The sequence below is a fragment of the Staurois parvus genome, unplaced genomic scaffold, assembly GCF_062004578.1.
Source record: "Staurois parvus isolate SC_StPar_1 unplaced genomic scaffold, SC_StPar_1.0 ptg000540l, whole genome shotgun sequence".
Classification (NCBI taxonomy): Eukaryota; Metazoa; Chordata; class Amphibia; order Anura; family Ranidae; genus Staurois; species Staurois parvus.
The window spans coordinates 1,432,107-1,447,738 of record NW_028318336.1 but is presented as its reverse complement, the minus strand read 5'-3'; the positions used below and the strand labels follow the sequence as shown (position 1 = coordinate 1,447,738).

General features: G+C 40.5%; 1 protein-coding gene across 2 annotated transcripts in view; it reads right to left on the bottom strand.

Moving 5' to 3' along the window:
• The window catches only part of LOC149451429 (laminin subunit beta-1-like), a 176,945-nt gene that overhangs the window by 131,259 nt on the left and 30,054 nt on the right, over positions 1-15,632 (bottom strand). For both annotated transcript variants that reach the window (XM_089690710.1, XM_089690709.1), the window contains exon 2: positions 2,305-2,408. In XM_089690710.1, coding sequence (XP_089546836.1) covers positions 2,305-2,359 — 55 coding nt within the window. In that variant the 5' untranslated portion in view covers positions 2,360-2,408. The remainder of the gene's footprint in view (positions 1-2,304; positions 2,409-15,632) is intronic.

Below are 15,632 nucleotides of genomic sequence, written 5' to 3'. Positions count from 1 at the left end.
TCATTGTTATGGGACCCCCAAGTGTCAGTGTGTCATTGTTCTGGGACCTCCAAGTGTCAGTGTGTCATTGTTCTGGGACCTCCAAGTGTCAGTGTGTCATTGTTCTGGGACCCCCCCAGTGTCAGTGTGTCATTGTTCTGGGACCTCCAAGTGTCAGTGTTTCATTTTTCTGGGACCCCCAAGTGTCAGTGTGTCATTGTTCTTGGAACCCCAAGTGTCAATGTGTCATTGTTCTGGGGCCCCCAAGTGTCAGTGTGTCATTGTTCTGGACCCCCAAGTGTCAATGTGTCATTGTTCTAGGCCACAAATGTCAGTGTGTCATTGTTCTGGGACCTCCAAGTGTCAGTGTGTCATTTTTCTGGGACCCCCAAGTGTCAGTGTGTCATTGTTCTTGGAACCCCAAGTGTCAATGTGTCATTGTTCTGGGGCCCCCAAGTGTCAGTGTATCATTGTTCTAGGACCCCAAAGTGTCAGTGTGTCATAGTTCTGAAACCCCCAAGTGTCTGTATGTCATTGTTCTGGGACTCCAAGTGTCAGTGTGTCATTGTTATGGGACCCCCCAGTGTCAGTGTGTCATTGTTCTGGGACCTCCAAGTGTCAGTGTGTCATTGTTCTGGGACTCCAAGTGTCAGTGTGTCATTGTTCTGGGAACACCAAGTGTCAGTGTGTCATTTTTATGGGACCCCCCAGTGTCAGTTTGTCATTGTTCTGGGACCTCCAAGTGTCAGTGTGTCATTTTTCTGGGAGCCCCAATTGTCAGTGTGTCATTGTTCTTGGAACCCCAAGTGTCCATGTGTCATTGTTCTGAGACCCCCAAGTGTCAGTGTGTCATTGTTCTGGACCCCTAAGTGTCAATGTGCCATGTTCTGGGAAACCCAAGTGTCAGTGTGTCATTTTTCTGGGACCCCAGGTGTCAATATATCATTGTTCTGGGAACCCCAAGTGTCAGTGTGTCATTATTCTGAGATCCCCAAGTCTCAATGTGTCATTGTTCTGGGACCCCCATGTGTCATTGTTCTGGGACCCCCAAGTGTCAGTGTGTCATAGTTCTGAAACCCCCAAGTGTCTGTATGTCATTGTTCTGGGACTCCAAGTGTCAGTGTGTCATTGTTATGGGACCCCCCAGTGTCAGTGTGTCATTGTTCTGGGACCTCCAAGTGTCAGTGTGTCATTGTTCTGGGACTCTAAGTGTCAGTGTGTCATTGTTCTGGGAACACCAAGTGTCAGTGTGTCATTGTTATGGGACCCCCCAGTGTCAGTGTGTCATTGTTCTGGGACCTCCAAGTGTCAGTGTGTCATTTTTCTGGGAGCCCCAATTGTCAGTGTGTCATTGTTCTTGGAACCCCAAGTGTCCATGTGTCATTGTTCTGAGACCCCCAAGTGTCAGTGTGTCATTGTTCTGGACCCCTAAGTGTCAATGTGCCATGTTCTTGGAAACCCAAGTGTCAGTGTGTCATTTTTCTGGGACCCCAGGTGTCAATATATCATTGTCCTGGGAACCCCAAGTATCAGTGTGTCATTATTCTGAGATCCCCAAGTCTCAATGTGTCATTGTTCTGGGACCCCCATGTGTCATTGTTCTGGGACCCCCAAGTGTCAGTGTGTCATAGTTCTGAAACCCCCAAGTGTCTGTATGTTATTGTTCTGGGACTCCAAGTGTCAGTGTGTCATTGTTATGGGACCCCCAGTGTCAGTGTGTCATTGTTCTGGGACCTCCAAGTGTCAGTGTGTCATTGTTCTGGGACTCCAAGTGTCAGTGTGTCATTGTTCTGGGAACACCAAGTGTCAGTGTGTCATTGTTATGGGACCCCCCAGTGTCAGTGTGTCATTGTTCTGGGACCTCCAAGTGTCAGGGTGTCATTTTTCTGGGAGCCCCAATTGTCAGTGTGTCATTGTTCTTGGAACCCCAAGTGTCCATGTGTCATTGTTCTGAGACCCCCAAGTGTCAGTGTGTCATTGTTCTGGACCCCTAAGTGTCAATGTGCCATGTTCTGGGAAACCCAAGTGTCAGTGTGTCATTTTTCTGGGACCCCCAGGTGTCAATATATCATTGTTCTGGGAACCCCAAGTGTCAGTGTGTCATTGTTCTGAGATCCCCAAGTCTCAATGTGTCATTGTTCTGGGACCCCCAGGTGTCAATGTGTCATTGTTCTGGGAACCCCAAGTGTCAGTGTGTCATTGTTCTGGGACCCCCAAGTGTCAGCATGTGATTGTTCTGGACCTTCTCCCCCCAGTATTACTGTGACATTGTTTGGTCCTTTTCCTCCCTCCATTGTCAGTGTGATCTTGGTTTGATACTCTTACCGACAAGGATGAAAGACAGCCATTCCTGTCGCCATATTGTTCTCCCGAAAGTCATCTGCAGCTGGGTTTGCCTCAGGCTTCACAGCTGGAACCAATTCACCTTACTGCAAGAGGAAATGTCTAATCAGAGCATGATCAACCACATTAGTGAATATAATGAAAATATTTTTTAAAGATTGTATATACAAACTTTGCATAAACATTCACAGAGGTTTACTGCCATCATACTACACTTACTTACACTATATGCAAAGGTTAGTGGACACCTATTCCACAATCCATGGGCATTGATATGGCGTTGGCATCCACTCTTTGGAGGCCAACCTGCATCTTTTATAGAAGGCTTTCCTCAAGATTTTGGAAGGAGTATGTGGGAATTTGTCCCATTCATCCAAAAATCATTTGTAAAGCAAGGTACTTATATTGGATGAAAAGACCTGGCTCACACTCGTTGTTCTTTATCCTCAAGGATGTTCAGTAGGGTTGAGGTCAGTACTCTGTGTAGACCACTTGAGTTCCTCTAAACCAAACTCATCAAACCATGTCTTTATGGAGCTGGGTGAGTACACAGGAGCACAGTCATACTGGACCAGAAAAGGGCCTTCATCAAACTGTTACCACAAGGTTGGAGGAGCACAATTGTGTAAAACAGGACTTGACAAATTTGCTTTGTATCTAGGAGCCAGGTAAAAACGTTAGGAGCCAAACTTCAGTACCCTATATTTTCTATAGGCGACACTTAAAAGGTCCCCTATAGGTCATCAGTTTAGCATTACAGAGGAGGTCTGGTGCTAGAATTATTGCTCTCATTCCAGTGTCCACGGCAAAATGTGGGGATGTTATGTGCTTGGGTGTAACTTTTTACAATTAAAATAAATTTTTCTACTTAACTTTTTTTTCAAGTGATGATTTTTTTGGGTGACGGGTTCTCTTTAATGAGACATGCAGGGTCTAAAGACCCTGTATGTCTCCTCTGTGCTCCAGTAAATGTAATGCAGCACAGATCACACTGCATTACATTTTTTCCTGGCCATGCTGGCCGGGGAAACTGTCAATAGGGAACCCGGAAGTGACGTCAAAATGTCCACGGCAAAATGTGGGGATGTTATGTGCTTGGGTGTTACTTTCATTTTTTTACAATTAAAAAAAATATTTTGTCTAGTTAACTTTTTTTCATGTGATTTTTTTTTGGTGACAGGTTCTCTTGAATGAGACATGCAGGGTCTAAAGACCCTGTATGTCTCCCCTGTGCTCCACTGAATGTAATGCAGTGCAGATCACACTGCATTACATTTTTTCCTGGCCATGCTGGTAGGGGAAACTGTCAATAGGGAACCCGGAAGTGACGTCAAAATGTCCACGGCAAAATGTGGGGATGTTATGTGCTTGGGTGTAACTTTCATTTTTTTACAATTAAAAAAACAATTTTTTCTAGTTAACTTTTTTTCATGTGATTTTTTTTTTTGGTGACAGGTTCTCTTGAATGAGACATGCAGGGTCTAAAGACCCTGTATGTCTCCCCTGTGCTCCACTGAATGTAATGCAGTGCAGATCACACTGCATTACATTTTTTCCTGGCCATGCTGGCCGGGGAAACTGTCAATAGGGAACCCGGAAGTGACGTCAAAATGTCCACGGCAAAATGTGGGGATGTTATGTGCTTGGGTGTAACTTTCATTTTTTTACAATTAAAAAAAATATTTTGTCTAGTTAACTTTTTTTCATGTGATTTTTTTTTGGTGACAGGTTCTCTTGAATGAGACATGCAGGGTCTAAAGACCCTGTATGTCTCCCCTATGCTCCACTGAATGTAATGTAGTGCAGATCACACTGCATTACATTTTTTCCTGGCCATGCTGGTAGGGGAAACTGTCAATGGGGACCTGGAAGTGACGTCCTACACATTGCATCTGGGTCAGGAACAAGATGGACACACACAAATCCACTCTCCTCCCTCCCCTCTACCCTCTGGTGCCTGCTATGCTGGTCCCGTAGACAGGCAAGTGGAGCCCGGGATACATAGTGGGGAGCCCGTGGGCACGTGTGTGGAAGCAATCGGGTGGCATTGGAGCCACCCAAATGTTTCCACCTGACAAGTGAACCTGGCTGCTTGCCTGCAGCAGGACTACATGTAGAAAAGAATGACCTTCCTGGTGCCCAGAACATTGGGTGTTGAGCGATACAAATTTTGGATCCCTTCCACCAGGGGCGGACTGACCATTCGGGCTCTCGGGCACTGCCCGAAGGCCCAGGGTCAGTAGGGGGCCCCATGAGATACCCCTAGTACCTTTTATAGGCTTTTTTGGGTGTGGTTTTAGTGTGGGTGAGGACACAGAGGCCCAATGATCCCATATTGCCCGGGGGCCCCATGAGTTGTCAGTCCATCCCTGCCTTCCACAGTGAACGTGCTGACAAAAGCCCAGGTGCCAGGATGCAATTTCTAGCTGCCATGGTGTCCTGGCGCCTGGGATTTGTCAAGCCCGGTGCAAAATGTCTTTGTATGCTGTAGCATTAACAGTACCCTTCGCTGGAAACACACCAAACTCAAAATTTTGGAGGAGGGTCCACAAAAATTTGGCTATATGGTGTATAACAGCTGAGGGGCATTCATAAAAATGAGCATACGCAAAATAGCATTTACCTTTTTTTTGAGTCACAAATATAGTATCAGAGTTCTAGTTCTGACCCTTTGTAGTCATGGTGCCAATGGATAGATGCAAACAACTCCACAAAGCATAAAAATCACTTTTTTTAACAGATTTGAAATTCTTTGTAGGATCGTTCAATAAAACGAACAAAGAAAGACTACTGTTATGGATAAAAATCCTACTCAATGACAACTGAACACATTTTAGATGTGATTGTAAATCAGAGCTTAACCACTTTACCCCCAGGCCAATTCTGACAGCTCTTAGGTAAATCTGCATTTTTTTTTTTAGCTAGAAAATTACTTAGAACCTCCAAACACTATATAAGCAGAACCCTTATAGAATAAAATGATGTGAGATTCAGTTTTTTATGTCACACAATATTTGTGCAGCAGTCTTTCTAAAGCAAATTTTTGAGAAGTAATACAATTTAATGAATTTTAGTGAAGACAAACACAATACATTACCCAATTTGTTGGTTACATATAAAAGAGAATGTTATGCTGAGTAATTCGATACCAAACATGTCCCTGATCGCCACCATTACTAGTAAAAAAAAATTTTTTAAAAAAAATTCCAGTATATATACCACCATTTTTTTTAAGCAAAGACAGGTAGCAAATACATTTTGGCCTAAATTAATGACGAAATTTGATTTTGTAAATTTTTTTTACTGGACATGTTTCATAGCAAAAAGTCAAAAATATTGTTTTCTCAAAATTGTCAGTCTTTTTTTGTTTATAGTGCAAAAAATTAAAAACGCACAGGTGATCAGATGCCATCGAAAGAAAGCTCAATTTATGGGGAAAAAAGGACGTACATTTCATTTGGGTGCAACGTTGCATGACCGTGCAATTGTCAGTTATCCCATAGTGAAGCTTTGCAGGTTACTAGTTACACAGGATGTCTGATTTTAGAACTATTGCTTTCGCTTTGACATTGATGACCTCACATGTGTGGTCCCATGGCTGTTTACATACGTGTGTGGGACCTATGTGCACCCAAGCATTTGCACGTAAGCGCAAGGGGAATGGGAGCGCTTTAAAAATATATAATTTTTTATTATTAGTAATAATAATAATAATAATAATTTTAATATTTATTTTATATAAATTAATTTTTTTACACTGTACCTTTATTTCTTTTTTTAGGGGGGGGGGGGTGTGAACTTTATTACTATCACAAGGGATGAACAACGTCCCTTGTGATAGCATGGGCCGTGACAGGTCCTCTTTATGGAGAGATCTGGGGTCCATGAGACCCCATACCTCTCCTTGGGCCTCCAAAGCATCTGATCAAACCGAGATTGGTTTGATCAGACGCTGTACATGCTGGCAATGGCTTGTATGCTAACAATCTGAAAACGGAATGGATGTGTAGTTGCTTCTGGTTTCTGGCATCAGAGAAGGAGGGAAGGAACTATATTGCAGCTTACCAATTTATAGATTTGATGGCTGCATTCGTTTTTTTTTTTTTAAAGGCTTTCTTTTCTTTATTTTCACCTGGCGATCCTGCCAGTAAATCAGTTCCTTTAATTCTTCTCAGTGTATGTGACCGAACCGTATCCATGCTAGGCTCAGAAAAGGCGATGACGGGGGGAAAGGGGGGGCCTTCTTCTGCCTCCTGTAAGTGATCGAGCAACTCGTTCTGTAGTGATTTACTGGCAGGATCGCCAGGTAAAAATAAAGGAACGAAAGCCTAAAAAAAAAACAAATGCAGTCATCAAATCTGAGGCTCCATGCACATTGGGCGTTTTGATAACGCTGGTAACGTTAGCTGTGTAAAGTCACGTTAAAAAAGTTAGTTTTTCATCTTTTTTGGGGGATTTTGCATTAGTGTTTAATGATGTTTTCCTGCGTTTTTCCGCTTCTGTGGTTTTTGGCATTTTTTTAGCGTATTTTTTTTATCAAAAAAATAATTTTGTTGGTAAAAAATTCCAAAAACACCGGTTTGCGGCGTTTTACCATGTTTTTCAGCATTAGAGCATTTTATAGCTACAAAACTCCTCTAGAAACCCACTAGTTCTGTTTTTTTTTTTTCCAGCCAAAAAACATCCCAGCCAAAAATGTCGATTCCAGTCTATGTGTGTATGGACACATAGGATAACATGCTGGGGGGTGTACTGGCTGTAGAAAAAAACGCCAAAAGCCAAAAACAGCCGCTGTAAAAACGTCCCGTGTGCATGAGGACTAAGAATTGGTAAGCTGCAATATAATAAATTTTTCATTTTTGGTTTAATACTGCCTTACAGGATTGGTTGAAAAAGATTGTAGTGACCCCCTGTTACTTGCCATGGTGTCACAGGGATAAAAAAAATAGGTGGGAGGCTCCCCAGTGGAATCACAGACAACAAAAAAAAATAGACCAAAGTTTAACATTTTTCAAATTCTATTAAAAAACAAACAAACAAGGTTTTGGCTGGAGTTCTGCTATTTTAAATTTTAAATACCTCTCAACTTTTGAAAATGAAAATATAGATACTTTTAAGCACGAAAATATTTAGACAAAGGGCATACTCTGTTCTTTCATATGAATCAAAATGCCAGCAAAAAAAAAAAAAGATACTTAAAATGTAGAAAATACTTCCCAAAAATATTTTTTTTATTTTTTGTCTTTTTTTTTTTTTTACTTTGTTTTTAGTTTTCCCTCCCAATTTTTTTTTTTGTAAATTTCTTTAAACAACCATAAATTAAAAAAACAACTGTTTAACTATGAGTGTTATATAATGATATCACATTTTGAAAAAGACATAATTTCATTAATAAATAATGTTTTATGACATATTAGAATCTTATGAAGATCAAAAAAGTAAATGTCGTGCTTAACTGGTACTGCTTGTCTCAATAAAATCAATATTTTATTACATTTCAAAAAAGGTCCAGACTAGCAAGTCATTAAGTGCAATCTAAGGTCATCGCTCAATATTTAGATTATTTCTTAAATTATTATTATTATACAGGATTTATATGGCGCCAACAGTTTGCTCAGCGCTTTACAATATAACGGGAGACAATATAGCAACAATACAGTTCAATACAAGAGGGATAGGGGGGCCCTGATCCTGGGAGCTTACAATCTAGGAGAATTCTTCCATTCCAGTAGTCCAAAGAGGTCAACGCATTTCGCATATGCGCTTCCTCAGAACCTTTAATTAAGATTAACAGGAGTATGAACCTAAACACTATTACAAGGAGTCCCTACACAGGGAGTCCGAGACGCTGAATCATAATTTTAGATAAAATTGGATAATTTGCAGAATAAAATGTAACCTTTTTATATATAATAACCATTTTAAAACTAAAACTAGTCAAAATAGAGAAAAATCTATTCTGATACATTTCTTTTTATCCTTAGAATACTTTGAAAATGAAGGCTTAATGTGGCTTTGGGTGTGGTTGCCATCATCCCTAAGATAAATCAAAGAAATTCTATACTTATACCTGTAATTGGGATTTTAAAGGCAACCTTAGAAATAGCATATTAAAAATGTAATTTAATATGGTATTTCTATGTCTGCCGTCAAAATCCCAATTAGAGGTATAAATATAGTGCTTCTTTGATCCACTGGAAATGAAATAATGTTTGCAAGACAGTATTATAAAAAGATATACAGGTATGTACTAAAAGCATCAATGGTTATAGCCAAAATATAAAAATGTCAAAATAGGAGCCGGAGCTCAAACGATAATGAAATAAACAGCGACATTTCAATTATTCTCATATCTTCTTAATACATTCTCATTAAATATTTTCCAGGTCTATTCCCCCCACTGATATCTTTCTTTTGATACCCTATTAAATATCCTCCTCGTCTCCTGTTTCATAAGATCTTTTAATTCTTCTCTTTTATGGATTATCTTCTAAAAATAAATACATCAGTGGTTCACATAGTGAACTCGGTGTAGAGTCATTCACCCCGAGGTCATCACAGAGGACAAGGGGACACTCCTTACGTCTGGAGGAAAAGAAATTTAATCTCCAAATGCAGAATGGTTTCTTCTCAGTGAGAGCTGTGAGAATGTGGAATAGACTCCCTCAAGAGTTGGTTCTGGCCAGTTCAGTGGATTGCTTCAAAAAAGTCCTGGATTATTTCTTAGATACACAGACTATAACTGGATATAACATTTATAGGTAAAGTTGATCCAGGGAATATCTGATTGCCTCTCGGGGGATCAGGAAGGAATTTTTTTCTCTGCAGGAGCAAATTGGATCATGATTTGCTGGGTTTTTTTTCCTTCCTCTGGATCCACTGTGGGTATAGGATTATAACTTTTTTTTTTTTTTAATGGTTGAACTGGATGGACTTTTGTCTTTTTTCAGCCAGACTAACTATGTAAATTATTAATAATTCAAGTATTAGGTTATTGCTGCATTATATTAGTAAAAAGTGTGGTAGACGTAGTGGAGTTGCAAGGCACTGTGATGCCCCATTGAGTACTGTGCTTCTCTTGCAGGGGGATGATGCCAGGACGTTCAGCGTAGAACACAAGAATAAAAGATGGTAACCAAGAGAAGGAATACCCTGGAACAGTGCTGATCAAATACCTTGATATGGCAGACCCTAAATGCTACTCATCCCCCGCCCCTCTCTTCCTATACACATCACCAAAGGGCTACACATAATATTCATTGGTTGACTTTTAGAGATGAAATATGTTCAGCAGGACATGATCAGAGACACCAGACTTACTACAAGAGATGGTCAGAGACTGTAGACAAACTACAGGAGATGTTTGGAGACTGCAGACATGATGCAAGAAATAGCCAGAGATTGCAGGCATACTACAAAAGATGGTCAGAGAGTACAGACATACTACAAGAGATGGCCAGAGGATGCAGACATGATACAAGAGATGGCCAGAGACAGCAGACATACTACAAGAGATTGTCAGAGACTACAGACATACTGCCAGAGATGGTCAGAGACTACAGACATACTACAAGAGACGGTCAGAGACTGCAGACATACCACAAGAGATGATCAGAGACTACAGACATACTACAAGAGATGGCCAGAGACTACAGACATACTACAAGAGATGGTCAGAGACTACAGACATACTACAAGAGATGGTCAGAGACAGCAGACATACTACAAGAGATAGTCAGAGACTGCAGAGATACCACAAGAAATTGTCAGAGACTGCAGACCTACTACAAGAGATGACTGCAGACTTACTGCAAGAGATAGCCAGAGACTGCAGACATGCTACAAAAGATGGTCAGAGACTACAGACATACAACAAGAGATGGTCAGAGACTGCAGACATACCACAAGAGATGGTCAGAGACAGCAGACATACTACAAGAGATGGTCAGAGACTGCAGACATACCACAAGAGATGGTCAGAGACTGCAGACTTACTACAAGAGATGACTGCAGACTTACTACAAGAGATAGCCAGAGACTGCAGACATGCTACAAAAGATGGTCAGAGACTACAAACATACTACAAGAGATGGTCAGAGACTGCAGACATACTACAAGAGATGGTCAGAGACTGCAGACATACTACAAGAGATGGTCAGAGACTGCAGACATACTACAAGAGATGGCCAGAGACTGTAGTATATGTTATGCTGCAAGCCCCACAGTATTAGCATGTAGGTGCTGGCCGCCTTGTAACGCCCCTGTCTTCTTGCTGGTTTCTAATGAATTGTGACATGGTTTCCCGTCTTCTGCGCAGCATTGTTTGTGCCAGGAGCAGCGTGCAGCCACCTGGCACGGCTCCTGAATACCGCGGGCTGCAACCCATTTCTAAGCACATCACACATCAGTATATGAGGCGCCATCAGTTCAATGAACTCTTCAGATCATTTAAATCTCGGCTGGCTTTGAGGAAAGGACATCAAAATAAAATGTTTATTGTATAAAAGTTAAAAGAATGGGTGGGCCCCAGACAGAGGAAGTCCTGTCCCCTCTAATATAGGGGCCCGCCCTCCCAGCATGCACTGGTCATGGATGGCTCAGTGGCAAAAGCTCAATGCATTGTGACAATTAGCTGCCCCTGTGACGAACGATCATACAAGGGACTCGGCTCGGCTCATACATGGATGCCAAACAAGGAAGAGATATATACAGAGATACAATGGAATCACGAATCACAGATACTTCTGGAAGAGATTCCCCATTACAGCCAACCTATAAGAAAAGATATAATTAATGATGTTCGCTGGAAGTTCACCAAACAGAAACCCCTGAACATGGCGTCCAAAGACCATGGGGGATAAATCTTGTCATTTTCTTCGGACCCTTTTCCCGTCCAATTTGCAAATTTTGGCAAGGCCCCTTTCACACGGGCGTTAGGGTTCTTTCCAACGGGGCGGATCCATTTAGCGGATCCGTTTCAGCTCTGTGACCGCTCCGCTGCTGAGCAACTTACTCTCCTCAATGGGCGGTCGGATGAAAACGGACCTCTTGTCTGTTCTCATCTGACCCGTTTCAACGGACGGAAGGGGAATTGGATTGCCATCCATCCCTTTTTGGCAGATCTGATTGGAATGTCGGCGGGTGTAAGTGAACACACCCGCCGCTCCATAGAGGAAAATGGAGGTTCCGATTGGGTCCGCCTGAAAAACGGGCAGGCGGACCCGATCGGAACGTCTATGTGAAAGAGAACTTACGTTTGTTTCATCAGTTCTGTCACATTTTTTCCACGAAAAAAATGGATCGGTTCACATCAGTTTTTCATCAGTTTACATCCGTTAGTCCATAAAAATACATGGGGGTCTGTTTTTCATCAATAAACGGACAGATGAAAAACGGAAATATGGAACGCCCGTGGGAAAGGGGCCTAACAGAAAAAATAAGGAGCATAAGTAGCTGGGCACTGCCAGGGGGGACGTGTACCAGAGCGAGAAAGATCGTTCAGAGGGGAGCTGGTCTCTGAATGTGGCTTACAGTGACACCAAACAATATCTGTGTTCTCCAAAAGTAATCCACACACATCCACTACTTCAAGGGGAACTCCACCCTCCATATTTCTGAGGCAACGATCTATCTATCTATCTATCTATCTATCTATCTACAGTTGTGGCCAAAATTATTCAACCCCCACTGAAATTGAGTGTTTTGGCCAGTTTGACATTGCTTTTGATCATTCAGTCATCTTGCTTACATTTACATTAAAGAGGCACTTGTAGGTCAGACAAATATAACATAACAGTTATAATGAAATAACCACAAATGTCTTTTCTGTGCTCACAGCATTATCAGTTTTATTCAACCCCCAAGTGACATTCAATCTTAGTACTTAGTACAGCATCCTTTTACAGTTATAACAGCTTTTAAACGTGAAGCATAGCTTGACACAAGTGTCTTGCAGCGATCTACGGGTATCTTCGCCCATTCTTCATGGGCAAAGGCCTCCAGTTCAGTCACATTCTTAGGCTTGCGCACTGCAACTGCTTTCTTTAAGTCCCACCAGAGGTTCTCAATCGGATTTAAGTCTGGTGACTGCGATGGCCACTCCAAAATGTTCCAGCCTTTCCTCTGCAACCATGCTCTAGTGGACTTGGAGGTATGCTTGGGATCATTGTCCTGTTGAAAGGTCCAACGTCTCCCAAGCCTCAGGTGTGTGACGGACTGCATCACGTTTCCATCCAATATCTCCTGGTACTGAAGAGAATTCATGGTACCTTGCACACGCTGAAGCTTCCCTGTACCTGCAGAAGCAAAACAGCCCCAAAGCATGATTGACCCTCCACCATGCTTCACAGTAGGCAAGGTGTTCTTTTCATCATAGGCCTTGTTCTTCCTCCTCCAAACATAGCGTTGATCCATGGGCCCAAACAGTTCTAATTTTGTTTCATCAGTCCACAGAACACTATCCCACAACTTTTGTGGTTTGTCCACATGGCTTTTGGCATACTGCAGTCGACTCTTCTTATTCTTTGGAGACAGCAAGGGGGTACGCCTGGGAGTTCTGGCACGGAGGCCTTCATTACGCAGTGTGCGTCTTATTGTCTGGGCTGAAACTTCTGTACCCACATCTGACAAATCTTTTCTCAGTTCCTCAGCAGTCACACGGGGACTTCTCTCCACTCTACGCTTCAGGTAGCGCACAGCAGTCGAAGTCAGCATCTTCTTTCTGCCACGACCAGGTAGCGTTTCAACAGTGCCCTTTGCCTTGAATTTGCGAATGATGCTTCCTAAGGTGTCTCTTGGTATGTTTAACATCTTTGCAATCTTCTTATAGCCATTGCCCTTCCTGTGAAGAGAAATCACCTCTTCTCTTGTCTTCCTGGACCATTCTCTTGCCTTCACCATGTTTGTAACCACACCAGTAAATGTCTAGAAGGAGCTGAGTATCACAGTCATTTTAAAGCTGCCTAATTGGTGCTTATTATGCTTGATTGCTGCTCGGTGACATCCACAGGTGTTTTCAATACCTGATGGAAAGCACCTGTATGAACCTCTGTTCTTCAGAGTGGTAGTCTTTAAGGGGTTGAATAATTGTGGCAATGAAGAAACCACATAAGAACCATTTACTACTGTATTACATAAACAATTGATGTCATTTTAGTTGCATTTGGGTAGTTACAACGTCCTTGTAGGATTTGATTCTGAATACAATTCCAAATGTACACTATAGTCCCTAAACCCCTTTACAGCATTGGGGGTTGAATAATTTTGGCCACAACTGTATCTATCTATCTATCCATTATCTATCTATCTATCTATCTATCTATCTATCTATTATCTATCTATCTATCTATTATCTATCTATCTATCTATCTATCTATCCATCCATTATCTATCTATCTATCTATCTATCTATCCATCCATTATCTATCTATCTATCTATCTATCTATCTATCCATCCATTATCTATCTATCTATCTATCTATCTATCTATCTATCTATCTATCTATCCATCCATTATCTATCTATCTATCTATCTATCTATCTATCTATCTATCTATCCATCTATTATCTATCTATCTATCTATCTATCTATCCATCCATTATCTATCTATCTATCTATCTATCTATCTATCTATCCATCCATTATCTATCTATCTATCTATCTATCCATCCATTATCTATCTATCTATCTATCTATCTATCTATCTATCCATCCATTATCTATCTATCTATCTATCTATCTATCTATCTATCTATCTATCTATCTATCCATCTATTATCTATCTATCTATCTATCTATCTATCTATCTATCTATCTATCCATCCATTATCTATCTATCTATCTATCTATCTATCCATCCATTATCTATCTATCTATCTATCTATCTATCTATCTATCTATCTATCTATCTATCTATCCATCCATTATCTATCTATCTATCTATCTATCTATCCATCCATTATCTATCTATCTATCTATCTATCTATCTATCTATCTATCTATCCATCCATTATCTATCTATCTATCTATCTATCTATCTATCTATCTATCTATCTATCCATCCATTATCTATCTATCTATCTATCTATCTATCCATCCGTTATCTATCTATCTATCTATCTATCTATCTATCTATCTATCTATCTATCCATCCATTATCTATCTATCTATCTATCTATCTATCCATTATCTATCTATCTATCTATCTATCTATCTATCTATCTATCTATCTATCTATCTATCCATCCATTATCTATCTATCTATCTATCTATCTATCTATCCATCCATTATCTATCTATCTATCTATCTATCTATCTATCTATCTATCTATCCATCCGTTATCCATCTATCTATCTATCTATCTATCTATCTATCTATCTATCTATCCATCCGTTATCCATCTATCTATCTATCTATCTATCTATCTATCTATCCATCCATTATCTATCTATCTATCTATCTATCTATCTATCTATCTATCTATCCATCCGTTATCCATCTATCTATCCATCCGTTATCTATCTATCTATCTATCTATCTATCTATCTATCTATCTATCTATCCATCCATTATCTATCTATCTATCTATCTATCTATCCATCCATTATCTATCTATCTATCTATCTATCTATCTATCTATCTATCCATCCGTTATCCATCTATCTATCTATCTATCTATCTATCTATCTATCTATCCATCCGTTATCCATCTATCTATCTATCTATCTATCTATTATCTATCTATCCATCCATTATCTATCTATCTATCTATCTATCTATCTATCTATCCATCCGTTATCCATCTATCTATCCATCCGTTATCTATCTATCTATCTATCTATCTATCTATCTATCTATCTATCCATCCATTATCTATCTATCTATCTATCTATCTATCCATCCATTATCTATCTATCTATCTATCTATCTATCTATCTATCTATCTATCTATCTATCCATCCGTTATCCATCTATCTATCTATCTATCTATCTATCTATCCATCCATTATCTATCTATCTATCTATCTATCTATCTATCTATCCATCCGTTATCCATCTATCTATCTATCTATCTATCTATCTATCCGTCCGTTATCCGTCTATCTATCCGTCCGTTATCTGTCCGTCCGTCCGCCCGTCCGTCTGTCTGTCTATCCATTCTCTCTCTCTCTCTCTCGCTCTGTCTCTCTCTCTCTCTCTCTCTCGCACCTTGTAGGGTGATATCTGCTGATCAGCGCAGAACGTTTGCAATTCATATAATTATACATTGAATTGGCTGGCTCGAGTTATTAAAGACGCAGGACCCCTTAG